The sequence below is a fragment of the Cervus elaphus genome, chromosome 11 (assembly GCF_910594005.1).
Source record: "Cervus elaphus chromosome 11, mCerEla1.1, whole genome shotgun sequence".
Lineage (NCBI taxonomy): Eukaryota > Metazoa > Chordata > Mammalia > Artiodactyla > Cervidae > Cervus > Cervus elaphus.
In genome coordinates this window covers 99,028,589-99,049,467 of record NC_057825.1, presented here as the reverse complement: position 1 = coordinate 99,049,467, position 20,879 = coordinate 99,028,589, and the positions used below count along the sequence as shown (strand labels likewise).

Sequence of the window (20,879 nt, the reverse complement as noted above, 5' to 3'; positions counted from 1 at the left end):
TTTTCTCATTTACTTTCTGTTTGAAGAACTTCCTGTGTTCAGTCTTCAAGGGCAAGTCTGCTGGCCACAATAATTTTCTTCTTTGTCTAGGAATGTTTTTACTTTCTCCTCATTCCTGAAGGACATTTTTGCCTTGTCCAGAATTTGCAGCTGATTGTTCTTTCCTGTCTGTAGTTGAAAACATAGTGCCTCTTCCTCAGGCCACGTACACTTTAAATGTGGGGGGAAAAAAATGTGAAATTAGCTCAAACTGGTTCAAACTGCTGCTTCCCGCTAGGTATTGGTTCCTTTCTCTCTGGCATGCTTTTTACATTTTTTATTTGTCTCTAATTTTCAAATGTTTAACTATAATGCATCTTGGCATGGATTTCCTTGGGTTTATTCTGTTTGGGGTTGCACAGCTTCTTGATTTGTATGTTGTATCTTTCACCAAATTGGGGGCGCTTTCGTCTATTACTTCTTCCAATAGATTCTCAGCCCCACTGTTTCCTCTCTGTCTTGGGACTCTGATGATATGAATGTTGGATATTTTGCTATTATCCTACAGACCCCTGAGGCTCTGTTTATCTTTTCTTATTGTATTTTCTCTCTATTGTTAAAATTGGCTGAATTCTATTGTTCTGTTCCCAAAGTTCTCTGCTATTTTCACTCTGCTATTGAGTTCACCCAAAATGTTTTTTATTTGTTATTTTTCAGTTCTACAATTTCCACTTGGAAATTTTTATAACTTCTATTTCTTTGCTGAGATTTTTCTATTTGTTTCAAGGGAATTTTATAATTAATGGCTGAACCATTTTTCTGACAGCTTCTTTGAGATCCTTGTCAGAGAATTCCAGCTTCTGATTCATCATAGTATTAACATCCTTTGATTGTTTTTTCTCCATCAAAGTGTGATTTTCTTGATTTCTGATATGATGGATGATTTTTTTTATAGTTTCCTGAATGTTCTTTTATGTTAGGGACCCTGGCTGCTATTTATATCTTTTATTTTAGATAGCAGTTGTCCTGTTTAAAGTTGACACATAAGTCTCACTTTGGCCTACACTTGTGGGTTCTAATGGTAATTTCATTTTCACAGCCTTTGTGCTATCATTTTGGAGCTTGGTTACCTGGTATTATTGTGGCTCCCACTGGTCCCTTTATGGTGCTTCCTGAGGTACCAGAGGAGTTTCCCCAGGATGCTGTATGTCTCTCAGTGAGGAAGGTTGTGATGGCTTCCTCTGCCATACACACACTGTCTCTTTTGTCTCCCCATGTCTCTGGGCAGAGGAGGAGAGCCTTAAACCCACAGAAACCAAAGAAGTATTGTAGCTTGGTCCCTCTTTCATGATCTGTCCATTTGCCCTAGTGTCTCTGTCTTAAGCCCATAGGGAAAAAGGGGATTCCCATTCTGGCCACTTGTTTGGCAACATCCCTTTTGCCATTCCTGCCTGGTCGTTCCAATGAACCTGACTTTTGCTAGAAATGCTACTTGCTACTCATCCTAAGTGTTTTAATGGCCTTTTGTCACTTGCACCATTTCACTTAGATTTGGGATTGTTGCTATTGTTAGGCAGCCCTGTGCCAAGTTTTTATTCTGATTCACTTTCTAATTTAGAAGAATGATGAAATGTGGTGTTAGACTATTCAGAGCTGTGGGAGTAGTTAAATGCTTGGATCCACTGCCAGGTAAATATGTCTTCACTCAGTTATTTGCAGTTTGGGAATAGTACAGTTTTCATGTCTGGGAACTTTGGGAGCTAAATTTCATTTTCGTTTGGACACATCTGTTGTTTCTACCCAGCAGTTTTGATCAAGATGGTCTGCTGGTATAGTGAGGAACAGGAGTTCACCTCTCCTATATGGATTATTTGTCTCTTTTGCTCACAGACACAGCTCCTGAGAAAATTTATCCTTCCAAATTCCTTGTTACAGAGGCAATGGAGACAGAAAACACCCTATTTGTTGCCTAGAAAAACAATGACTATCACATAGCACACTCCTGACTCCATACATGGAAACTACTGGGGGTATCTTTCTGTAGCTAATAATGCAGATTATTAGCTACTTTTCACTCTAATTTCTTGTAAGAAAGGATAAGTCCCTTCTTGTTGAAAACAGGACACATTTCGTTTACGAATACTACATAAAGCTTTGGTACTACATAAAGGCCTCCAGATCACAGAGTACAGACAACAGTTACAATTAGTGTGGTTTCTGTGATCCTATGGGGAAAGTAATCAAATGTCTTGGTGCAAATGCATTATCCTCTGAAGCAGTAATCCCCAACCTTTTTGGCACCAGAGACCGGTTTCATGGAAACCCATTTTTCCACAGATTGGGGTTGGGGGAGCGGGGATGGTTTTGGGATGATTCAAATGCATTTCATTTCTTGTGCACTTTATTTCTATTATTATTACATCAGCTCCGCCTCAGATCGTTATGCATCAGATCCCAAAGACTGGGGAACCCTCCTCTAAAGCACACAGATTCAGTGTCATTACTTACTAAGTGTGTACTTGCTAGCTGAAAGGACACAACAGAGGGTAGGAAAGAACACAAATAAAAGTGTGGACAGCAGGTGTGGTGGGCAGAGCTGCTAAAGTGACCTACAGAGAGGTCCCGCTCTAAACTCCCCACCCTGTGAAGGTAATGGCATCACCCCCCTGATTATGTCATGTGCCCCTCAGCCAGGGTTTCTAGGAGAGCCCGTGCTCTCCTAGAGAGCATTTTACCAGCTGGTGGCAGAAGAGGAAGTCAGAGAGATTGGGGGCAAGAGGGGAATCAGTGTGCCATTGCTGGCTTGAAGATGGAGGGGTCCATGAATAGGAATGGGGGTGATTAAGAAGCTGAGAGAGACCCCTGCATAACAGCCAGCAAGGAAGTGGGACCTAAGTCCTCCAACCCCAAGGAAATAATTTCTGCCAACAAGCTGAAGGAACTCAGAAGCAGATCTCTATCCAGGAGGGGCAGAGCTTGAACTCAAATCAGTAGAATCTGCCATTACACAGCATCTACTTGGTGGCAGCACTGTCCCCCTGAGGGTTGGGAGACTAAACCTGCTTTCTTTTTAAAGGCTCCAAGGACATAGCTGCATTTCCTGAAGCACCTCCTTCCCTCCCAAATTCCTTTAACCCTTCTCCCTGTGACACCCACAGAACCAACCAAAACCAGCCTGCTCAGAAGCCAGCTGTCCACCCTCAAGAGCTCAGCCTGCAGTGAGAGGAGGGACAGGATTTCCAATTCTAGCAGCAGGAACATGCCAAGTGACAGGGGTAAGCTACTGAGGGTCTATACATCAGGAAGCCCAAGCTGGTCTCCCCTCCCCAGTGTGTCTTCTCCTGAAAGAGCTGAGGAGAGATATTTTGAGGGGAAACAAATCATTTTTAAGTGAGTCTAGATTTCTACCTCTTCAAAGGACTCTCTTGTAAATCAGGTTGTCTTGCTTTAGTGAACTGGACTTCCTTAGGGCCAGACTTGCATTTATCATTCCCTGCTTATTTAATACACCTTTGGCTCATATAACCACAGACACTAGTGGTGGTGCTGGCTGCCACTCTGTGTTTTGAATTTGAAAACCTAATACTTCACAGTTGGTTTATTTTCTTCCATTCATTCACAGGTGGTACCATTCAACGAGCCCCTCTCTGATCCATGTTGTCAGCCTACTGGGGGCTAAATATAAGGAAAATTCAACTTTTCCACTCAGTTTTTATTGATAATATCATTATTTTTAAAATAGTAAATTTAAAGACTTGATTTCCTAAAATTTTAATTCCTATAGCACTTTTCCCTATGTTTCATAGAGCTCATAAATAATAAGCCCCCGGCTAAACACACACATCCACACAACCCCTTAAATAGGAGGAATCACACGAGGGATGAATTTATACCTGCTCTTACTGAGTCATAGCTTAATCAAACCCTGTGTTCTTCAGTGCTGACCTGTGGGGTGCCTTTTCCTCAATTTTAATTAACCTTCCATATTTCCTAAATCTGCTATGTGCTCAGTCCTTTAAAAGGATTATCATATGATGACTGGGATGTGATTTCTTAGGCATTTAACTAGCTCACTCCTAAACACCCCTTCTTCTACTAATTCAATTAGCTAATATTGCTTTTCATTTGTAAATCCAAGCTTATATAAAAATAGACATTAAAAATTCCAAATAATAGTTTGAAAATTTGAACTTATAACTAAACAGGACTTAGTAGGGATTTTGGTTTTCCACATAGAGCTGAGGAATCAGGGACCAAACTGTCAAAAACTGAAATGTTGAACGAGGCTGTCCTATGTAGTCTGGGGGGAGTCTAATGAGGGCAACACTGAATAATTATTGGCTCATGGCATTCTTATTTGACATTCAGAAGATACATTTTCTGGAGTGTGAAGAATGAGGCCGTCTCATCCTTCCATAGAGAGAGATCTCAGTGGGTATGGGGTGAGGTAGATTAGTTAAACAATGCAAGTACCCTATTACCCACGCATCAGCCTTTAGTGTCCATTGCAAATTCATCTTGCCTAGAATCCACTCTGAGAGATTAGCTCTCGGAAATATAGTCCATTTATTAGTCCTCAGACACAACTGAACCCAGAGATAAGTGTGACCTTTTGCACTTTGATATGAACCCCACATGTGAGGAAATTATACAGCTTCCATTTTCTTTTCTACAGAAATGGGCATCCTGCTGACAAATGAGTTTCCAGATGACAAGTCATTAGAAAGATTGACTCGAGAAGGAAGCCAAGTTTATGACCAAGAGTGAGTACTTCAATTTTCCTAGAACAGGCTTGTTATGTTTTTGTTTGATGTGTCTTAAAACATCATGGTCTCATGTTCTTAGTTCTGCAGGAATGTCTTCAGCATCCTGGCTCAAGATCCACGGCTTGGCGGCCAAGAAGCTCACCATCATGGATGCTTTGTCCATGGCTGCCATTCCCCACAGCTCCACCTACGTCCCTGTTCTGGACAAGCACGTTGTTTCCAAAGTCTTTGATGAGGTAAAACTGATTTCCTATATGTCCCTGCTTGATGTACTTTTCATTTCTTGCTTACATAGAAAGTAGTTCACTTAATGTCTTGTACAGTTGTAATAGAAATGTATTTCAGCCATTGGGAAAAAATTATTTGTAAAGACAGTGAAAAGTAGAGGGAGAAGCTCATAAGCATTTTTGCTTCTAAGATGAGAAGAAATTGGCCTTTGTTGGGTTGGCAGTTCACGGCTCCTTGCTAATGGCAGTGTGGAGCTGCAGAAATGTCTGAAAAGCCCCTAGGTCAGAGTCACAAGTCATGAGAGAATATCATTCAATATCAAAGGTCAGGGAGAACTTGTGGGAAATTATGATCCTCCTTTGCTTACCTTCTCTTCCTAAGTACAGTGGCATCTTCTCCATCATAAAAGTCTCCAAAGGAAAAAGTCAAAAGGAGGGAGGGAGAGAGAACCAGCTGGGGCTGAGAGAGAGAAACATCTTGAGTGATTTTCGAGAAGGAAAAAAACTGGAAGAGTATCGAGGGTTCTGTTTAGAAAGCAGAGCCAAGGGAACAGGATATATATTTTTTCCTGTGCATTCCACCATGGGCACTGACGCTCAGGGCCTTCTGTGGCATCGTAAATTCTCACCACAAGCCTGTGGGCACATAGTGCACACATGCTCTCCTCATTCCATTATTGGTAAGAGCAGGAGTCATGGCAATGAAGGAAACAATCCTGCAGTAAATTCCAATTTCGCCCTCAGAGCACACTTACATCTTTTGTTTATTATTTTCTCTAACTGGAAGAGACCCTCAACTAAAGAAAAGAATGGGAAAACAATGACTGAAAAATATAAACCCTCTGGGTGAGATATATAGCTTTTATATTTGGACCTAACAGTTTTTCGGAAAAGTAGACAAAAAGTAGAACGGAGCTGAAAAGAAAACGTGAATCTTCACCTACTTCACTGAGAATTTAATTTACTTTCACTCCAGTGTCCTGTGTGCAGCCATGTCTGTCTGGGTAGAATTGTAAAGCATCGTTTGCTTTTGTCCCCAGCCATTTGTTTCATTCATGACTTATGTATGGGCTGTTTCTTCTTCTGGAACACAATGCTGTTTTGGTTTTCATGTTTCCTGGACCCACATCAAATCTATCACCTTGGAAATGAAGTGTTGAGCAGAGAGGTTGCCCTGGCAACTCTTCATTACACGATGCTAACTGGCACGTTCAGTTTTCAGTGGACCAGATAACTTTAACCTTAGCTCTTTCAAAAAAATGAATTCATCATCAAGTCATATACAGAGTAAAACTGCTTTAGCTATTTGATGAATCTGGAATTTAAAGCTCTTTATTGCCAGCTGCTTTGGGAAAAAAAGAATGTGGGAACAATTGTTTTTGCATCATTGGGAAGGCCACTCCAACATCACACATCATCCTGTCTTTAACAGCATCTCATCAAAGCTTCCTGCTTTGCTCTAATCCGGGTCCAGCACATAGCTTTGTGATCAGGTAGCCTGGGCTGGCACCCCCATCTCTGTCCCTTACTCCTGACAGCCCATGGCAAGGTCTTTAATCAGGTTTGTGAGGAGCCCTCCTGCTAGGTTCTTTTTTTAAATACTTATTTTTTATTAATTTGTTTGACTGCACCGGGTCAGTTGTGTCATATGGGATCTTAAGTTGAGGCATGTGGGATCTAGTTCCCTGACTAACGATTGGCAAGCCCAGGCGCCCTGTGTTGGGAGCATGGAGTCTTAGCCAGTGGACTTCAGGAAAGTCCCACATACTAGGTTCTGAGAGAAGCATTTTATCTCATCAAAGTGTCTGATCTAAAACTTAGAGCAATCTAGTGAGGTGACTATCTTATTATTTAGCTGATGAGGAATGTTAGGGATGCTGCTAAGGGCATAACATTTTGCTGCTTTCAAATATAATAGCATTGAAAACTGTGTTGATAGAAAAGTTAATTAAAAATTTAAAAGGACAGTTAATACAAAAACTGTATGTATTCATTGTGTAGAAAATTTGGATAATACAGGTAAGTAGAAAAGAAAGAAACATTAAAATATAATTTCTCACAGATGAATGATTTGATGACTGTCTGATCGAAGCTTTTTCATTACATATATTGTCTTTTGTTCTCTGTTTTGTTTTACAAAATGAAGTTGAACTGAAGATACTCTGCGCCTTGATTTTTACTCAACAATCTATTTTGAACATCATTCCATACCAGAAAATTTCATTCATAAAATTTACAAATTCAAATTTCATTTATAAAATTTACATTAAAAATTATCTTTTTATTTTAAGTTTAAATTGAAGTTTGTGAGATGTAACCTACCCTGTTGTAAGTAATGTATTTTTGTGGGTTTATGAATGATCTTATTGACACACCTCTTTGCCAGTTAATTTTGTGGCCCTGCCTTCAGTTTACTCTATGGAAACCTGGAGATGTTTCTATTTAAAAAGCAGAGGTTTGGGACTTACCCAGTGATGCAGTGGCTAAAGACTCTCCGTTCTGATTCAGGGGGTTCCGGTTTGATCTCTGGTCAGGGTACTAAGATCCCACATGCCATGGTGTGTGGCCAAAAAGTAAATAAACACAACTTGTTTAAATAAATAAATACAAACTGAGGTTTAAGCTTTAGCACTCAGAAATTTGTACAACTACAAAGCCACTGCACCTGTGTTCAGAGTCAGCCATGCAGATGTGCCCAGCCTTTGCATTTTCATTACTCATATCCAGTCAGACCTCTCCTTGCCCAATCTGGCAGCAAGCTCTGGGATATGTATAGGAACAAATGATTTAGTTGAAAAACAGTGAAGTTGTTGAATTCAGTCAGTGTCGAATGATAAATATATAAGCAGCAGTTTGTACCATTTTCTTATTTTCAAAATGATTGCTTATAAACACAGCCAGAATGTGGTCTGGTCGAATTCTTCCTGGGCTACTCTAACAACTAATAACAGTGCCTACAGTTCAGAAAGGCAGTGCCAAAGAATCTGAGAACTCACCTCACATGCTAGCAAAGTGATGCTCAAAATTCTCCAAGCTAGGCTTCAACAGTATGTGAACCAAGGACTTCCAGACCTTCAAGCTGGATTTAGAAAAGGCAGAGAAGGTCAAATAGCCAACAGCCAATGGATCATAGAAAAAGCAAGGGAATCCCAGAAAAACATCTACTTCTGCTTCATTGACTACCCTAAAGCCTTTGACTGTGTGGATCACAACAAACTGTGGAAAATTCTTAAAGAGATAGGAATACCAGACCGCCTTACCTGCCTCTTGAGAAACTTGTATGCAGGTCAAGAAGCAACAGGTAAAACTGGACATGGAACAACGAACTGGTTCCAAATTAGGAAAGGAGTACATCAAGGCTGTATATTGTCACCTTGCTTATTTAACTTATATGCACAGTACATCATGAGAAATGTCAGACTGGATGAAGCACAAGTTGGAATCAAGATTGCTGGGAGAAATATCGATAACCTCAGATATGCTGATAACACCACCCTTATGGCAGAAAGTGAAGAGAGCCTCTTGATGAAAGTGAAAGAGGAGAGTGAAAAAGCTGGCTTAAAACTCAGCATTCAAAAAATTAAGATCCAGTCCCATCATTTCATGGCAAATAGGTGAGGAAACAATGGAAACAGTGACAGGGTTTATTTTCTTGGGCTCCAAAATCACAGCAGATGGTGACTGCAGCCACGAAATTAAAAGATGTTTGCTCCTTGGAAGAAAAGCTGGTTTTTCCAGTAGTCATGTATGGATGTAAGAGTTGCCATAAAGAAAGCTGAACACCAAAGAATTGATGCTTTTGAACTGTGGTGTTGGGGAAAACTCTTGAGAGTCCCTTGGACAGCAAGGTGATCAAACCAGTCAATCCTAAAGGAAATCAATCCTGAATATTCACTGGAAGGACTTATGTTGAAGCTGAAGCTCCAGTGCTTTGGCCCCCTGATGTAAAGAACTAACTCATTGGAAAAGACCCTGTTGCTGGGAAAGATTGAAGGCAGGAGGAGAAGGGGAAGACAGATGAGATGGCTGAATGGCATCACCAGCTCGATGAACATGAGTTTGAGCAAGCTCTGGGAGTTGGTTATGGACAGGAAAGCCTGGTGTGCTGCAGTCCATGGGGTCCCAAAGAATTAGACATGACTGAGCGACTGAACTGACTGACTGACAGTTCTGTGCCCCACTTTCTTCATTCAGCATATGTTCTGCACATATTTCCTTGTAATGACCGTTTGGGGATGAATTTTAATAGTTGTACTAATATTCAGTAACATGAATTACTGCAATTACTTTAGCTATTCCCTGCATTATTGGACAGTTTACTTGGAATTTTGAGAGTGCCTGTTTTCCTAATCTTAGCTGTCACTTAGAGCAGTAGCATTAAAAACAAACAAAAAAACCTGCCTACTGCTAAGGGGAAATGGTACTCCAAATTTAACTTTTTTTCTTTTATTGTTTGAGAATAGTTTTTTATGTAAGCTAAATATATCCCTTAAAATTTTGCTTACATCATTCACATTCTTGGCAAACACGTCTTTTAAAATAGCAAAGTTATGCTCATTTCATGCCTTAATCACCAAGAACTCAAATCTGGTGGACTTTAAGACACAGTATTTTAAAATATAGATAAACTTCTAAAAATGTTGGAGCTGTAGCCATTACTTGAATTTATATAATTTTAATCTTTTACATATTCAGAAAATGGTTACTTTGCACATGCATTGTGTTTTAGAAACTAGTATTTTTTAATAAAGTAAAAAACTACAGAGTTCAATGGAGAGGAAAACCAAGTAACAAAACTGCATTTCAATGTCTGTATCTATGAAAGGATTGAATGAGAAAATATATAGAGGGCTTAGGACTTGGCAGACAGCAAAAGATAAACACTATTATCATTATTGATAAAACTATTTTTAATAGACTTGATAAAACTATTCTAAACTACTGATAAAAGTATTGGTTAAGGAGTGTCTCTGGTCTAACAGTGGGAAAAATTCTAGCAGAATCAGCCCAAATTGAGGCTATCCACGGATTCAGCAATTATAGTCAGTGACACTCTCTCTCTGCCCCCTCTCCTCCCCTGATCTCATACCTCCTCCTTTCTCCCTCTGCTCTTCCTCCCTCGTAGTTACAATCTCACACAGACTGTGATTATCATTAATTTGGTAAGGCTTCTAGGTTAATCTCAAGAGGATTAAAATAGGCAATACCTTGAGGCTCCCTTTTATTATCAAATACTGTCCAGAAGGACCCTGCCATAAGTTAGTAATGCTTGATTTCCATTATAAGAGGTAAAAAGTAAAACATGTTCAAAGGACATGTGACCAAGTGGTTTCATTCCCTTTCAAGCAATGTCAGTTTCCTCATTAACTACACTCCCCTCCCCACCTGCCTCCCCACAGAAGCTGAGCAGCCAAGATTCTGATCGCCCAAGTCCCTGTAAGAATACCCTTTATGACCTCACAGTCACACCAAACTTGGCATCATAAAGAGAATGTCCCATGGGACCTTCAGCTGATCACCATGTTGTAAAAACTAAGACCACAGACTGAAGGTGTGGAGTATGACTTTGTCTTTCCCTCAATCTGCACGCAGAAAGGAATGAGAGTGGGTGCACATGAGCCAAATTTGAACTGCTACCACCCTGAAGTCCAAGATGGCCGTGCAAGGCATGAGATCCAAACCCACGAAAGAGGGAGGTAGAATGTTAAACAAAGGGTTTTCTCTACACACCTTCTGGCAGGGGTCCAGCAGATCCTGATGAAGTAGTATAATGTTGCTAAATATTTTGTGGTATTGATTTGCAGTTGAGCCATAAGTTGGCAATTTGAAGAGCTATTTATAGACGTCTAGAGGGAACTTTTCCCCAGGAGAGATAAGAGTGTAGGATCTTTCACTTTTTTGAGGCTGTTTTTTTTCCTTTAAAAGTTTATGTGGTATTTTAAAAGATGGTGGGTTTTGTTTGTGTTTTTTTCTTTTTCACTTTTGTAAATTTCTTTCAGTTTTCAAAGTGCAGTCAACTCACCTTTATTTTTTATTTGATTTGATTGACTGATTGATTTTTGGCTGCACTGGGTCTTCATTGCTTTGTACAGGCCTTCTCCAGTTGCGTCACGTGGGCTTCTCTTGTTTCAGAGCGTGGGATCTAGGATGCGTGGGCTTAGTTGGTCTGTAGCATGTGGACCCTTCCCTGACCAGGGATCAAATCCACGTCCCCAAAATTAATAGGCGGATTCTTAACTACTCGACCACCTCGACTCACCTTTTAACCCACTGTTCTGGCTCCTCTTGGACAAAGCTTGCTTCGAGGTCACATGATGAATTCGTTTGTCTGACAAGTAGCAAGGATTGACTATTCAGCCTAACTTATTGCTTCCTTCTCAGTTTCCTAAATCTTTGGCTATTTTGTTTGTCTTGGTCTTGAGGTTTTAATTGCAAAATCAACATAGATAGTTTTCAATTTCAATGTCTTTTTTTTTCATGATGTTATTTTATTATTCAAAATATTGTTCTTTTTCTCATCCATTTGTTTTCATGGCACATCTGTTTGTTCTTACACCTTCTTATGACTGTTATATCTTTGAGCAACTTAATCACTAATTTTAATCATAATTAATATAAAACTATTGTTAGGTGGTCATAAAATTAATTTCTACTCAAGTGAATTGATATTCAGATTGTTGATTTGCTCAGCTCCCATTTGGGGCATTTGTGTGTGTTTAGGAATTTTAGTTTGTTTTCTCATTTTTAATAAGACTTTTTAAAAATCTGTTTTTTCCTCTGCCTTCTCTTAGGAAGCTTACATTCCTAAAGAGGGATAAGTGAAAGTCACTCAGTCGTGTCCAACTCTTTGCGACCCCATGGACTTTGCATAGTCCATGGGATTCTCCAGGCCAGAATACTGGAGTGGATAGCTTTTCCCTTCTCTCGGGGATCTTCCCAACCCAGGGATTGAACCCAGGTCTCCCACATTGCAGGCTAATTCTTTACCAGCTGAGCCACAAGGGAAGCTCAAGGAGAGGGGTAAGTAATATGCAAATAGGTAAAAGTGAAATATTGGGCTTCCCAGGTGGCTCAGTGGCAAAGAAACTGCCTGCCAATGCAGGAGACCCAGGTTCGATCCCTGGGTCGGGAAGATGCCCTGGAGAAAGAAATGGCAGCTACTCCAGTATTCTTGCCCGGGAAATCCCATGGTCAGAGGAGCCTGGTGGGCTGCAGTCCACGGGGTCACAAAAGAGCTGGACACAACTTAGCAACCAAGCAGCAACAAAAAGTAAACTATTACAGGTCCTGTTAACATAGCATGGAGTCAGAGACATCCCCGAACCCAGAAAGAAGCAAACGTCGGATGCAGACAGAATTCAGAACAATGCCCTCTCATTCTGGCATGCTGCTGTTCTTAGAGAGCACAGTTTCAGTGATCACTAAGCTGTCTTGTCTTTACATGTATAAGAATTCCTTACAAATTGATAAGCAAGATGGCCCAAAGATATTACCTGATCATATATTCTCAGGAGAAAATCAAATTTAAAATAAGTACGTGAAAAAGATGTTGAATCCAACTGAAAAGTGAAAATGTTAGTCACTCAGTTGTGTTTGAGACTTTTGAGACCCCATGGACTCCAGCCCGCCACACCCCTCTGTCCATGGAATTCTCCAGGCAAGAATACTGGAGTGGGATGCCATTCCCTTCTCCAAGGGATCTTCCCGACCTAGGAATTGAACCCATGTCTCCTGCATTGCAGGTGGATTCTTCACCATCTAAGCCATCAGGGAGGAACCTAACTAGTCATTTACAAAGTAGCAGCAATGAGATTCTATTTCTTATTGCTCATGCCCATCAATTTGACAGAGTCTTATGAAGAGAATACTTGACTCTGATTAGGGTTCCCTGAAATAGTTTTTTGAGGTGATGGTTATTTTTAAAATATGTAGTTTTAAAAATTGGAAGGAAAAGGTTAGCAATGATATCTCTGATTTTTATTTCTTTATTTTTGATTTCATTTTCTAATTTCTCTAAAGTATTGATTTTCTAGCCAGAGAAACATATTGTACAACCATTAAATTAAGTTTTGAAGGCACATGTTAAGTGACACTTTCCTTTGATATTGGCATATAGGTGTTCCCTCTGGCACATGTGTGCAATGACACAAATAAGATGACTTTAATTAACCCCCAAGGAGTGAAGCTCAATATCTACAAGCAAAAAGTGGAACAGGCAATTAAGTCCTATGAAAAGTGAGTATTACTCCTGGCTACTCTTTAATGAATGTGGAATTTGTTTTCGCTTTTCTCTTGTTTTAGCTTAAATTTTTCATCTAGGGCAGCTATTTAACAATTGTGAAGTTGCTCAGTCGTGTCCGACTCTTTGCAACCCCATGGACACAGCCTTCCAGACTTCTCCCTCCATGGGATTCTCCAGGCAAGAATACTGGAGTGGGTTGCCATTTCCTTCTCCAGGGGATCTTCCTGACTCAGGGATCGAACTCAGGTCTCCTGCATTGCAGGCAGATGCTTTAACCTCTGAGCTACCAGGGAAGCCCATTTAACAATAGTCCATGAGAAATATTAACAGCAGCCCCAGCTAACAGATGGGCTTCCTCTATGCCTGCACTGCGTTAAGTGCATTACCTGAATGTGCCCAACAGGCTTCTCAAGAAACCGTCTTCCCTTTCCAAACTCTATAGACATCTCAGGTTTCCATAAGCTCTTTTTTCTTTTTTACAGATTTTTAAAGATTTTCTTTTGATGTGGACCATTTTTTGAAGTCTTTATTGAATTTGTTACAATATTGTTTCTATTTTTTATGTTTCGGCTTTTTGGCCACAAGGGATATGGGACCTCAGCTCCCGGATCAGGGATCGAACCCCAGCCCCCTGCCTCGGGAGGTGCAGTCTTAACCACTGGACTGACAGGGAAGTCCCTCCATGAACTCTTAAAGCTTTGTTTTTAGCAGAGTGAACTGGACCATTTTAGCATTTAACTTTCTGTAAAGTGACTAATAAGACACCACAATAATGATATAATTTACTTAAACAATTTTTAAATCAAAAGCAAGATGATGACCAGGTTGACTACAGTGAAAACTGTACCCTTAAATAGTTACTGTGTTCATGCTGAGTTAGGGGGCCTCTCTTCACAAGGGCAGATAACCCAGGATTTGGCAGGCAACTGCCAGGCTGGAGGAGATCCAGGTGGGAAAGAAACCCAGGGTCCTTGAATCCCAGCCCCTTCCTGGGGCCTGGCTCCTTCAGTCCTGACCTGGGAGCCCATCTCAGAGTGGAGATTACAGCTCTGTGGCTAGAATCTCATCCTCTCCCAGCTCTCTAATCACCTCCCCACCCTGCCCTGTAGCATTTAATTACTCCTTGTGCACACTCTTAATTAAACTTTGAGCTACCCAGCTCCTCCAGGCAAGTTCTTATTCTTGGTTCTGGAAGCTGTGCAATTGGGTTTTCATTCACTACCATGTGGTTGGGGAAAATCAAAGTAAGCAAAAGTGAACAGGGTTCAGGCCAGCCCTTACTGGTCTACTGTCATTTTTTAGTGTGTCTAGTGTGTGTTCAAAAAAGTATTGGTTTGGTCCCAAAGTTGGATTTTTCCATTACATGTTACAGAAATACCCAAATAGACTTTTTTGACCAACTGAATAGAAGATCTGACTTCTGCCACTTGGAGTGCACAACCCAGCCCAGAGACTGGCCTTTCTGCACTAGGCCCATCTCAGGCCTCTCCAAATCTGCTTACACTTGACCTTCTTCTGCTACCCTCACCTAAGAACTGAGGCTGTGTTGCATGGGCTCCTTCTGTTGCCTCAGGGCTTTTCTGAGTCTTTGTGGGCCCTTCATTTCCCTCCAGGGCAGGCTGAACTCTCCCAAGGGTCACCCTCCCTGCTGGGCCAGAGACTTAGCTCTGTCTGGTCCTTTTCTCTGCCTCTTCCTCCTCACCAGGCAGGCCTTCCCTTGCCTCCAAGCCACTCTCCCTGCCCACCCACCCAGCTATCCTCTTTCATCCCTTCTTGCCTCAGCACCAATGGCCACCCCCCACCAGAGGCCCTTCCCCAGCGACTCTCCAGCACCCACTTTGACTGTGGTGCTTGGGAGTGCTCCCAGCTTCAGCACAGGCCTGCCTGTCCCCTGCAAGGATGTCAGCCCCCAGGGCAGACTCTGGGCTGCTGCCTTTCCCCCTGGTCTCCTCTTCCTAGCGGTGTCACTATATATATTTTGACTGTTGGAATTTAATTTGAATTTGATCTAATTCAGGTTTAATTATTAAAATTCATCTAGTTCAGTTATATAAAATATAATGATATCATTTATATTGTAATTTAATTTGCTTGACTCGTTCAAATATTTGAGTCCTGTGACTACCTGGTCTGTGAAAGCCTGCTACAGGGCCACAAGCTGGGGCTTTGAGGTCAGACAGCTCAGGGGTTTCATTCTTGGCTCTGACAGTTGCTTGACAGGTCGTGTGACACTTGTGAGCTTCAGATTCCTTATTTGCAAAGATCTGGTTCACAGGGCGGTTTGAAGGTTATGTAAATTATATACATAAAGAGCAACTAATGTTAATTACTTCCCTCTTTAATTCCCTGAATCTGCTGACACTAAAATAACCATAAATACACGGGATGGAAGAGTCAAATAGTTCTTTCCACTGAGATGATCCTTTCCTGAGAATTTCCGGAAGGACAGAGGCCCTCCATTGCCAGGCAGAAGAGAGTCCTTCATTCATGGCAAAACCAAAATACAGACCTAGTAGTGCTCTGTCCCAGTTCTCACTTCCAATAATGAATCTAGAAGAGCCTTTCATACCCTCAGAGGAATATTATACCATATTGTTATTAAAATAATAAAATAGTATTAATTTAAATATGATTATTAGCATTAACTTTAATATGATTAATATTGATTGTGTATTATTTGGTATCATTAATTTGATGTTTATTTTATTTTATTTTTTTGATGTTTATTTTAAATGAATTATTTATTTAATATTTTTAATAATATTAACATTCATATTATATAGAACAAATCTTCTGATCTTTTATGTTTAGTAGTATTTGTTTGCTGGTATAAATGTCAATTGCCTTTTCCATCTTGCCCCATCTTTCTAAAGCTATGCAGACTATGAAAAGTAATTAGTGAAACTTATTTATCCCCATCTCATCCCCAATGAAACATTTCTAAGGAGTTTCCCACTACAGGGAAGCCAGATATAACTCTAAGTCTGTGTGGTTGGGGATGACCAAGTAAGTTGGAAGCTCACAGTCCTTTGGTCAAAGTAGTTACACACACTAGCTATTTTGGTCACACCTAATTCCCAGGTATAGGAGTCCTTGTGTTTTAGTATTTTAAGAATTGCAGGAGCAGTTTTGACTTTGTGTATCTGCACAGAAGCTCTGAGGATATCAGTGCTGGCTAAATTCTCGGGCAATTTTTCTGCAGCTGTGTTCATGGTGAACCTGAGGTCAAGTTTGACTCTCCTAAAAACAGAGGAAGATTGTGGTTTATCAAACCCCAGTATCCTGGACGGCCCTCATCCCACACTTTTAAAGGCTTTCCTGTGGCTGCCTTCCACACCAGTGGAGCCAGGATTCATATACTCTCCACTGCCCTCGATTCATGCCTGCTTGCTTTTTCTGTGTGCTTTGAAATAGCTCAGTGAAGATGGCAAATGGAGGAATAATAGGGGTTATGAAAATACCCTCTTAGGAAAATATTTTCTGAAGAAGTAAATTAAAACTAGAGACGGGGGACTTCCCTGGCAGTCCAGTGGTTAGGACTTCTCACTTCCAATGCAGGGGGCACGGGCTCAATGCCTGGTGGGGAACTAAAATCCCACCTGCATGCAGCATGGCCAAAATAATAATAATAAATAAAAACACTAACCTTTGAACACTTAGTACGTGACAGGCACTGTGGTAAGCATTTTTTTTTTTCATTTTAAAAATAAAATTAGAGACATGTCATAGCTAATTGGACCCACATTCACCAACCATTCCTGAATTTCTAAGTCTCCCTCTTCTTTAGAACCTGGAAGGAATGAGCCTTAGTTATTTCTGATCCCTTTATACATACTGCTCATTTAATCCCCTCAATGCCAGGAGTAAGTGGTGTTATCCTTGTCTTATTGGTAAGAAAACAGTTTTCAAAAGTTATGTAATAGGGATTTCCCTGGTGGTCCAGTGATTATGAATCTGCCTTGCAATGCAGGGGTTGCAGGTTCGATCCCTGGTTGGGGAACTAAGATCCCACATGCCACGGAGTAACTAAGCCTGAGTGCCACAACTACTGAGCCTTTCATGCCACAACTAGAGAATCCAAGTGCTGCAACTGAAACCTGACCCAGCCAAATAAATGAATATTTTTTAAGTTATGTAATAGGATCACACAGCAGTAAAGCAGAGCCTCTGAGATCTGAACCCAGACCAGTGTCTCTGCCAAGCCCTGTCTACACTCCCAGCCTCTCTCTTCCATTGCCTCCACTTTCAAGGTTTACATTTTAAAATATTTTTAAATAGTTTTTTATTTTCCATAAATGCACACAAGTTTTAGAAGCCCTCGTCATTGTTTAATCAACCACATAATTAAAGAAAATTGGGACTTCCCTGATGGTCCAGTGGCTAAGACTCCACACTCCCGATGCAGGCAGCACAGGTTCGATCCCTCAGGGAACTAGATCCCACAATCCGCAACCAAAAAAGATCCTGCATGCCACAATGAAGATTAAAGATCCTATTATGTGCTTAGTCGCTCAATTGTGTCCAACTCTTTGCAACCCCATGGACTGTAGCCCACCAGGCTCCTCTGTCCATGGGAATTCTCCAGGCAATAATACTGACTGGAGTGGGTTGCCATTTCCTGCTCCAGAGGATCTTCCCAACTCAGGGATTGGACCCAGGTCTCCCTCATTGCAGAAGAGTTCTTTACTATCTGAGCCACCAGGAAAGCCCTGTGTGCCGCAACTAAGACCCAGGGCAGCCAAATAAATAAATTTTAAAAAAATATTTTTTTAAAGAAAGCCAATTTCTTGTGACCCTACGGACTGTAGCCCACCAGGCTCCCCTGTCCTTGGCATTTTCCAGGCAAGAATACCTAAATGGGTTGCTATTTCCTACTGGGATCTTCCTGACCCAGGGATCAAAACCGGTCTCCTGCATTGCAGGCAGGTTCTTTACCGTCTGAGCCACTGGGGAAGCCCTTCTGAAGAGGCCACAAAGAACTAAAAGTATCGAAGGAGACAGGGGCAGAGCTGGCTTGTTCCTGCTTCCTGACTCTTCGGTCACTTACAGAGCGCTTACCTGTGTCAGACACAGTTCTGTGTACGATGCATACACTTGCTTATTAAATCTGCACTGCCCACATTCTACAGAAAAGTTGGCTACTGGCCCGAAGTCTACTGGATAATAAGAGGGGAACACTAAGCTTTGGGCCCAGTGGCTCCAGAGTCTGTGCTCTTCACCACCACACTAGACCCCCTTTCCATGACCTCCTCAAGCTCATGATGGATGATCAGGGCAAGGTAACACCACCCAAAGTATGCTCCCAGAGCCCTGTGCCACAGACACTGGGCCCAAGGATTAGAAGCGTGCCTCCTGGGGAGTGGCAGTATTCTCCCTGTCTGTCTTATTGAGACTTTTCTGTTTCAGGGAACACCAGCTCACACCCATGGAGCCAGTGTTCTGTGCCTGGTGCTCCAGGAAACCTGGTTTAGGTTATGATGTAGCAGTAACAAAACAGGGCTGGAAACTCTGAAAAAGCACCGCTGATTAGTAACAAGAAGAGGAGCTATAACTACCCAACTGAAAGCACTGGCTCCAACTTCCTCCTTGCCAGAATCTTTCTGGAAAGATTGCCAGAATCTTTCTAACATGTTCAGTGAGCTTAGTCTCAGCCCCAACTCTCCATGCTGGATGAGCAAGGTGCTTCATCATCCTGCCCCCTCAGCAGCCACATTTGGAAAATAAGGAGGTCAGGCTGGTTGATCTCTAAAGTGTATCCCAGTTCTCTTATTTATGACCCTAATAACCCTTTTTTGTTCTGCAGATCCAGACAGAAAAATGTCTATAGAAGGCAGGCTAAGGGCACACTTGTATTTTTCCTTAAGATGAAAATAAGATATTTTAAAATATCTTCATGCAGAGTTAATGAGGACCAGTTTATTTGCTGCCTTTTCTCAGCCTGGGTTTTACCTAATGGAGCTGAGAACTATGCCCTCCTTTCATATTTAGCGTGATTGCCACAAAGTCATAAAGCTTCTGCAGTGATGCCGAGGGAGGGAGACCCTCACATCCAATCTCTGAGCAAGTGGCAATGGTGTGGTGCTACGGTGGTGCGTGGCTTGGGCTCTCCCTGCCTGGGGTCAGTCTTTCCTTCTGAAGTAAAGTATTGCTATTAAATAATTATTGTTGTTTTTTTTTAAAACAGGCGCTTGAATAAAATTGTTTGGCGAGCATTATCTCCAGAGGAAAAAAAAAAGTAAGCCAGTTCCTTTTCATCTTTAAAATTGCTTTTTAATTTTGGTGAAATTCATATAACCTATAGTTAACAGTTCCTTTTAACTGTTTTTAAATGTGCTACTCAGTAATACTTAAGTTATTCACAGTTAGTTCACAAAATTGTAAAGATTGTAATTGTAAAATTAAAAGAAAAAATTTTTTAATGTTGTGCAAGCCACGTGTTACTTTAGTTTCAAAACTTCTCCATCATCTCAGAAAATACCTTGTACCTGTTAAGTACCCCTTCCCCATTCCTCTCTCCCACTTTAGTAACTTCCAGTCTGCTTTCTGGGCTTCCCTGATGGCTCAGATGGTAAAGAATCTGCCTGCAGTGCAAGAGACCTGGGTTCGATCCCTGGGTTGGGAAGATCCCCTGGAGAATGGCAACCCAGTGCAGGATTCCTGCCTGTAGAATTCCATGGACAGAAAAGCCTAGCGGGCTATAGTGAGTTTTGAAAGTCTCCCAACTTTGTTCTTCTATTTCAAAACTGTTCTGGTTATTTGTGGCCCCTTGAAGTTCAATGTGAATTTGAGGATTGGCTTTTAAGAAAGTTATTTTAAGTCTTTGTCTGCCAAATCCAGTGTCTGAACTTTATGTGTCTGTTGCTTTTTTCTCCTGTGAATGGGCTGTATGCATCCATGTTTCTTAGTATTCTTTGTAATTTTTTGTTGAGAACTGAACATTTTGGACATTGTAACAGTAACTCAGGAAATCAGATTCTCTACCCTCCCCAGAAATTGCTGTTGTTGCTTGATGAAGGCTGCAGTTGTCTGTTCAATGTCTTTCCACACTATTTTGCAAAGACTGTATTCTTTATCATGTGTGTTCACTAAAGTATTGTTTTGTTATCCCTGTGGTCAGCCAGTGACCTGACAGAGATTTCCCTACATGTCAGCCTCTCTGTGCATCAAGCATTCTTCTGAATGCTATGCAAGTATTCAACTACATTCTTGAGTTCCAAAATAGTTAATTCTATCAAATAGTTGTTTTGGTGAAAAGACCGGTTCCTTGATTTTTCCACTCCACTGTCTTTCATGACGTCACTTTTATGACGTCGTCTAAAGCATGATGTTGAGTAAGTTATGACACCTCTACTATGTTACAGTGCTTGTGCTTCTGCTCAGTTCTCCAGTCATGTCTGACTCTTTGCAATCCCATGGACCTTAGCCTGCTAGGCTCCTCTGTCCACGGGATTTTCCTAGCCAGAGTACTGGAGTGGGTTGCCGTGCCCTTCTCCGAGGGATCTTCCCAACCCGGGGACTGAACCTGTGTCTCCTGCATTGCAGGTGGATTATTTACCTCTGAGCCACTGGGGAAGCCCCGTATTGAGGTAGTTTCCTCCTAATCCTAGTTTATTGAGTGTTTTCATTTTTAATCATGAAAGTGTTGAATTCATCATGATTTTGCTG

General features: G+C 41.2%; 1 protein-coding gene across 9 annotated transcripts in view; it reads left to right on the top strand.

Annotated features, from left to right (window-relative positions):
- The window catches only part of VWA3B (von Willebrand factor A domain containing 3B), a 185,823-nt gene that overhangs the window by 102,323 nt on the left and 62,621 nt on the right, over positions 1-20,879 (top strand). For 8 of the 9 annotated variants that reach the window (XR_006343688.1, XM_043918665.1, XM_043918664.1 and 5 more), the window contains 5 exons: positions 3,138-3,254; positions 4,655-4,742; positions 4,825-4,981; positions 13,089-13,207; positions 19,399-19,449. Coding sequence is in view for 8 of the 9 variants with exons in the window: in XM_043918665.1 (XP_043774600.1) it covers positions 3,138-3,254; positions 4,655-4,742; positions 4,825-4,981; positions 13,089-13,207; positions 19,399-19,449 (532 nt within the window). In the remaining variant the exon portion in view is untranslated. The remainder of the gene's footprint in view (positions 1-3,137; positions 3,255-4,654; positions 4,743-4,824; positions 4,982-13,088; positions 13,208-19,398; positions 19,450-20,879) is intronic. The other variant, XM_043918663.1, reaches the window with a different exon arrangement.